The sequence below is a fragment of the Rhinopithecus bieti genome, unplaced genomic scaffold, assembly GCF_001698545.2.
Source record: "Rhinopithecus bieti isolate Rb0 unplaced genomic scaffold, ASM169854v2 scaffold_38691, whole genome shotgun sequence".
NCBI classification, from domain to species: domain Eukaryota; kingdom Metazoa; phylum Chordata; class Mammalia; order Primates; family Cercopithecidae; genus Rhinopithecus; species Rhinopithecus bieti.
In genome coordinates, this window is record NW_016816690.1 from 268736 (window position 1) to 275384 (window position 6649).

At 42.1% G+C, this 6649-nt stretch overlaps 1 protein-coding gene across 2 annotated transcripts in view; it reads left to right on the plus strand.

The window, feature by feature from the left end:
• TMIGD1 (transmembrane and immunoglobulin domain containing 1) overlaps positions 1-4249 on the plus strand; it is a 20300-nt gene extending 16051 nt beyond the window's left edge. For both annotated transcript variants that reach the window (XM_017855066.1, XM_017855067.1), the window contains exons 5-7: positions 1673-1776; positions 3330-3370; positions 3889-4249. In XM_017855066.1, coding sequence (XP_017710555.1) covers positions 1673-1776; positions 3330-3370; positions 3889-3892 — 149 coding nt within the window. In that variant the 3' untranslated portion in view covers positions 3893-4249. The remainder of the gene's footprint in view (positions 1-1672; positions 1777-3329; positions 3371-3888) is intronic.
• Positions 4250-6649: the final 2400 nt, after the last annotated feature.

Below are 6649 nucleotides of genomic sequence, written 5' to 3' on the forward strand. Positions count from 1 at the left end.
CCACCTCGCCCGGCTAGTTTTTTGTATTTTTTAGTAGAGATAGGGTTTCACCGTGTTAGCCAGGATGGTCTCGATCTCCTGACCTCGTGATCCGCCCGTCTTGGCCTCCCAAAGTGCTGGGATTACAGGCTTGAGCCACTGCGCCCGGCTGCTACTTTATTTTCAAATCTTGGGGTCAATCATTTTTTTCCGGGTCTCAAATATTTTCAGAGGCTCCTAGAAAGCTTGCAAACACAGGCACTATGCCTATAGTGACTGATAAATAAAGTAGCTCTTGGCCAGGTGCAGTGGCTCACACCTGTAATCCCAGCACTTAGGGAAGCCAAGGCAAGCGGATCACAAGGTCAGGAGATGGAGACCATCCTGGCTAACACAGTGAAACCCCATCTCCACTAAAAAATACAAAAATTATCTGGGCATGGTAGCATGCGCCTGTAATCCCAGCTACTCAGGAGGCTGAGGCAGGAGAATTACTTGAACCCAGGAGGCAGAGGTTGCAGTGAGCCGAGATCGCACCACCGTACTCCAGCCCGGGCAACAGGAGGGAAACTCTGTCTAAAAAAAAATAAAAAGTAGCTCTCAGTTTGCCTGGTGTTTAGAAAATAAAGGAGTAGGCTTTCACTTCCAAGCTGTCGTGGTTGCTGCTGATCTCTTCCTAGTCCCAGTTAGAAGTAGGCCCTCTGTCTTTGCATGGCATTTAGAGAGATGCGGAAACCTTTGCCAAGGTTGGGAAGGATAATGCTTAGAGTCCTACTTCCCTAGAGACACTATGCAGCCACCTACCTTCTATAATGTCTTGTCACCTGCTTGGGCACCATCGTAGTACAGGTATAAGGCTCCCCACTGCTTTTGAGGCCCACAGACCTCTCTCTCCTTCTTAGTCCAGAAAACTCTCTACCCTTTCTCTTCTTGCTCTCAAAGCCTTCCTCCCTCTCTTCCCTCACCCACCCCGGGATACTTCCCAATATATTTTGGGCTTTTCAAAATCCAGGCAAAACCGTTGACTTCAATCTAATTCTGCTCTGTGTGTGGCAAAAACTGTGGGTGAAGGAAGTACAAAATGGCCTACTTGTTTTAGGGGAGTTACTCATATTACAATAAATTATTAATCCACAAAGGAATTGATTGAAAACCTGCCTCTGCCATTTACTAGTTCTGTGACTTTTTTTTTTTTTTTTTTGAAAGACAGAGTTTTGCTCTGTCACTCAGACTGGAATGCAGCGGTGCGACCCTGGCTCACTGCAACCTCTGTCTCCCAGGATCAAACAATTCTCCTGCCTCAGTCTCCCAAGTAGCTGGGAATACAGGCACTCACCACCATGCCCAGCTATTTTTTTTTTTTTTTGTACAGATAGGGTTTCACCATGTGGGCCAGCCTGGTCTTGAACTCCTGACCTCAAGTGATCTGCCCGTGTTGGCCTTCCAAAGTTCTGGGATTCCAGGCATGAGCCACTGCACCCGGCCTAGTTCTATGACTTTGGACAAGCATTCTAACCCCTCAAAGCCCCTGGTTCCTCACCTGTGAAATGAGGACAATCATACCTACCTTTTGAGATTGTTGAGAAGGTTTAATTAAGGGGATGATATACATAAAGTTCAAGGCACCGTTGCTGGGATGTACTGGAAGTATATAAATGTTCATTCTTATTCCCTGTGTTTGCATTTCCAACAGATAAAACTGTGAGTGTACCAGCAGAGCCCATTATTGCTGCATGTGTTGTGATCTTTCTGACATTGTGCTTTGGACTGATTGCTAGAAGAAAGAAAATAATGGAGGTATCTAAGTATTCTGAGCTATTTAAGTGAAAAACGATCATCTGAATAAAGGCAGAAAGCTAGAAATATAAGTGACTTCAGTTAAGAACCCTTCTTGGCAAAGTCAAATCTGGTCTTTCTACCATGAGATCTTAAAATACAGTTGCTCAAGGGAATAAAAATTATATGGTATATTATGAGTACAGATTTACAAAGAAGAGAAGTGCACATGGGTAAAGCCTGAATTGAAAATAGCTGTGTTGCCAGGGGTAGGGAATTGGGGGCTGATTTTCCTTCCTTTTAAATTTCCCTTTATTGTTGCTATGGTACCTGTGGTATGATAAATAAGCATAAGGAGGAACATCTGCTTTAGATTCAGAGATCTGCATGAAAAAGATGGCACTGGCTGCTCACCTCTGGACTACAGCCACATGCCCTGGCTGTAGTGGGCTGGGGTTTGAACTATAAAGTAGTTATCCTCATTGGTTGGTATGATTCAGAATATGTGCATGCATAGGTTAATGCCATGCATTTGACTCTGCCAGTTAAGCCAGTGCCAAAGAAGAGCAAATATGGCAGAAAGCCCTAGACTGAGTTCATCATTCACCAAGGGGCATTCTCCTTGGAACGCATAGTAACAGGGCAGCCATGTCTCTCAAGAAGCAATTCACTCCGCTCCCTATTCCAATCCCAAGCATATTTTTGTTGTTGTTTCCTTCCTTCCTTCCTTCCTTCCTTCCTTCCTTCCTTCCTTCCTTCCTTCTTTCCTTCCTTCTTTCCTTCCTTTCCTTTCTTTCTTTCTTTCTTTCTTTCTTTCTTTCTTTCTTTCTTTCTTTCTTTCTTTCTTTCTTTCTTTCTTTCTTTCTTTCTTTTTCCCTTCTTTCTTTCTTCTTTCTTTTTCTTTCTTTCTTTCTTCCTTCTTTTCTTTCTCTCTCTCTCTCTCTCTCTCTCTCTCTCTCTCTCTCTTTCTTTCTGAGATAGAGTTTTACTCTCTCTCCCAGGCTAGAGTGCAGTGCCATGATCACAGCTCACTGTAGCCTCAACCTCCTGGGCTCAAGTGATCCTCCCATCTCAGCCTCCCAAGTAGTTGGGACCACAGGCATGCACCACCATGCCTTGCTAATTTTTGTAATTTTTGTAGAGACAGGGTTTTGCCATGTTGCCCAGGCTGGTCTCGAACTCCTGAGCTCAAGTGATTTTCTCTGTATTTTAGTAGAGATGGGGTTTCACCATGTTGGCCAGGCTGGTCTTGAACTCCCAACCTCAAATGATCCACCCTCCTCGGCTTCCCAAAGTGCTGGGATTACAGGCGTGAGCCATCCCACTCGGCCACATTTTTTTTCTATAAAAAAAGAAATACTCAAGTATCTAAGATCCTGGAAGTATCTTAACTAACAGTTACATCTTCTCTGCATTTAATAATAACTACTAGTGTGGCCCCCAAAACAACACCTGAGCCAGTACAGAGGTGGCTGTATTTCCATGCACCTGTCCTCAAGCCACCTTAATGCATTCAAAATATTTCTCCATGGGCCTTAAAAAGCAGGCTAATTTATTGCCATGTTTGCTTTTAGCTCTGCATGAAGGATAAAGACCCTCACAGGGAAACAGCTCTGTAAGTACCCTAGGCCGGGACCAGTGTTTTTTAAATAAGCAGATGAATAGCAGTGATATGCATCACTCTAGATAAACTCCTAGAGTTTGGAAATCTAGAGATGGGGGGTGTTGGAAGGGGGAGGGGTTCAAAGAAGAATAGAAGGTGGAGGAAAATCTGCCTCCACTTTAGAGGAAGATAGGTTGAAAAGTTGCCTAGAACAGAGAACACCTTCCGTCCTAAGCCTGCTCTCTCTTTAAGTGAGTTTGCCTAACGTTTGTGCAACTGCATTTTATTGCCACACAACGCAAATGCTCTGGGGGAAGCCACTGCTCCATACTGCTTTACAACAAGGCCAGGAACCACATTCATCCTCATACTGCCTTCTCTTTGCAGCTTTGTTTAGTGCTTCTAGCATATGTGGAGTGGGTAGTAGGTAATAAGAACAAAGGCATGTTGTCAGAGAGTATGGGTTTTGTTTTGAATTTTCTTCTTATTGCTATGAGCATCATTATAATTAATTTCTTCATTCATTTCAGATGAGAAAGCTGAGATGCCATCGAATACAGAGAGAGTTTTGCATCAGGACCTCCAAAGTTATATAGTCCCATCTGTATTTATTGCTATTATTAAATTCACTCCTGTCACTCCTGTTTCATTAATCACGTAACAGTAGTTGTTAGTACTGATTTGATACACTTGTGGAATGTTTTTATGGAGACAGCTATTAAGAATGAAAAGTAAGATTTCGTTAAGTCTTCTCCTTGAAGTATATATTAATGAGATTTGCTCCAAATAGGTTGGTAATCATTTATTGTTTAGTGTGTTTTTTTCTAGGTAGGAGATACTTGGGTCTCACAAATTGGTGCAAAACCGAAAAAAAAAAAAAAAAAAGGAGGAAACAAAAGAGTAATCAATTTTTTCAGTTGTCCAGGAAGCACATGAAAAAATACCAGTTATGCCAGGTGTGGTGGCTCCTATAATCCCAGCACTTGGGGAGGCTGAGGCAGGCAGATCACTTCAGGAATTCAAGATTAGCCTGGCCAACATAGTGAAAACCATCTCTACTCAAAGTACAAAAAGCCGGGCGTAGAGGCGTGCACCTGTAATCCCAGCTACTCGGGAGGCTGAGGCAGGAGAATCGCTTGAACCTGGTAGGCGGAGGTTGTAGTGAGCTGAGATGGCGCCACTGCACTCCAGCCTGGGCACCAGAGTGAGACTCTATCTCAAAACAAACAAACAAAAAATCAATTATTATCTACCTTCACTGTCGTTTCATAAAAAAATGTTTTAGGACTAAAGAAAGAAAGAAGACTATAATCTTGAAATATAACATGCTCCTTCAAATGGAATAAATTTAGTATTATGAAAAACTCAGCATATGTTCTTGTTTTTCTCATCTCATTGTCGTTGACAGGGTCACAAAATTTGTGAGCTCTATGTGGCAATGAATGTTCAAACAGCAATGAAAATGGTCATTTGTGCCACACTATCTGTACTAATGATGAGTCAGCCTGTACTTTTCTCATACATCTCCTATTTAAACCGCAGCTCTCATAATTTATCATTGACTTTCCCCACCTCCATTCTTTCTTCATTTTTGCCCCATAAGAGTTTATGCTTCTCTTTCCCACACAACTGGGGGAGCTTATGGGGAAAGGCAGCCTTGGCCAGAATCATCTTTGATGTCTCTTCTGTGCTCCTTCTCTGTCTTAGAAAAACAAAACAAAACTGTTTTCATCTAATTTTGCAGAAGCTAAATGTGCCACAGTGCAAGAGAAATCTGCTGTCAGACAGGTGGTAAAAAGCCTTCTTGACATAGAAGCAAAAAGAAGAAATTAGCAGAATGTATGAAATCTCAACAGACTTGTTTCTAAAAAGAACAGACATAATCCTCCTGTTAGTCTCTCTTTGCTTCCTTGGAAACTTCAATATGGAATGGATGAGAGAGACCGCTACAGACTGTGGGTTACAGATTTCTCTGTCTTCTTGGAGGATCCAGCAGGGTTTTGTGGGGAAGCCTCCAGACCACGTTCCTCACTCGAGATTTCTCAAAGTAGAATCTGGAAACCCTAGGAGAATGCTGTAAGGATAAAATAGAATTATGAAAAAAATCTGAACATTTAGACGATTAAGTAGAAGCCGTGAAACTGTAAAGCAAAAAACAAATCTCAGGCAATGATGGTTGGGATAGTTTAAAATGGAAAAGGAAACAGAAAACATACATATCAAATTGGACTTGGAATCAGGAGACCAGAGTTCTAGTGTTGGTTCTGTTAACTTGGGCAGGAAAAACTCTCTCGGACCTTTAGGAAACGAGGAGGTTAGATTAGGAGATCCTTATCCTTAAAGTACACGTTAGCTTCAAAAGTCTATAATTCTCAAAAGATCCTACATAATTTAGTTAAATGCTGGAAAGAGTTGGCAAGAAAGACTGAAAATGTAATCCCTTTGCCCCACCTAGTAGAATTTTGAATCAGCTTTATTCTAGGACATATAACAATCCTTGAGAATTACAGGTCATAAGTAAAGAGTTTCCTCACCCTTATAAAATACAGTGGCCTTGTACATTAGCACAGGCAAGGAACATTAACTAGCTTTAACAGAGCACAGCAATATTGTAAATGATCATTGCATTTTGCCTTGCAGTATGGAAAAAACAGAACTTGTATTAAAAATTATGTATACTATTAACACTAAAATCATGAGTGAGCCTGCCTGAGAAGGACATGAAATTTCAGGACTCAAAAGAGGACTCCACTGCCTTTTTCCAGATGTCTTTCCTACTTACCATGAGATACCTGAAATTCCAACATTCATTCTTCTGGTTTTGATCCATAGGACTAAAAGTAGCAGCAGAGAAGTGACAATGCCCGTGGCTCCCTTCCCAACCTTTCCACCAATAAGGATACCTCTTGTTATTGTCACATTCTCTTTCTTGGCCCCCATTTTTCCAAGAACTAATCTATGAAGCAAACTTTATTTATTAAATAATAATAATTATCTGTCCAGGAGCGGTCACTCATGCCTGTAATCCCAGCACTTTGGGAGGCCAAGGTGGGCAGATCACTTGAGGTCAGAAGTTCAAGACCAGCCTGGTCAATATGGTGAAACCCCGTCTCTACTAAAAATACAAAAATTAGCCAGGTGTGGCATGGCACACCTGTAATCCCAGCTACTAGGGAGGCTGAGGCAGGAGAATTGCTTAAATCCAGGAGGCGGAGGTTGCAGTGAGCCAAGATCACACCACTGCACTCCAGTCTGAGCGACGGAGTGAGATTCCATCTCAAAAATAATATT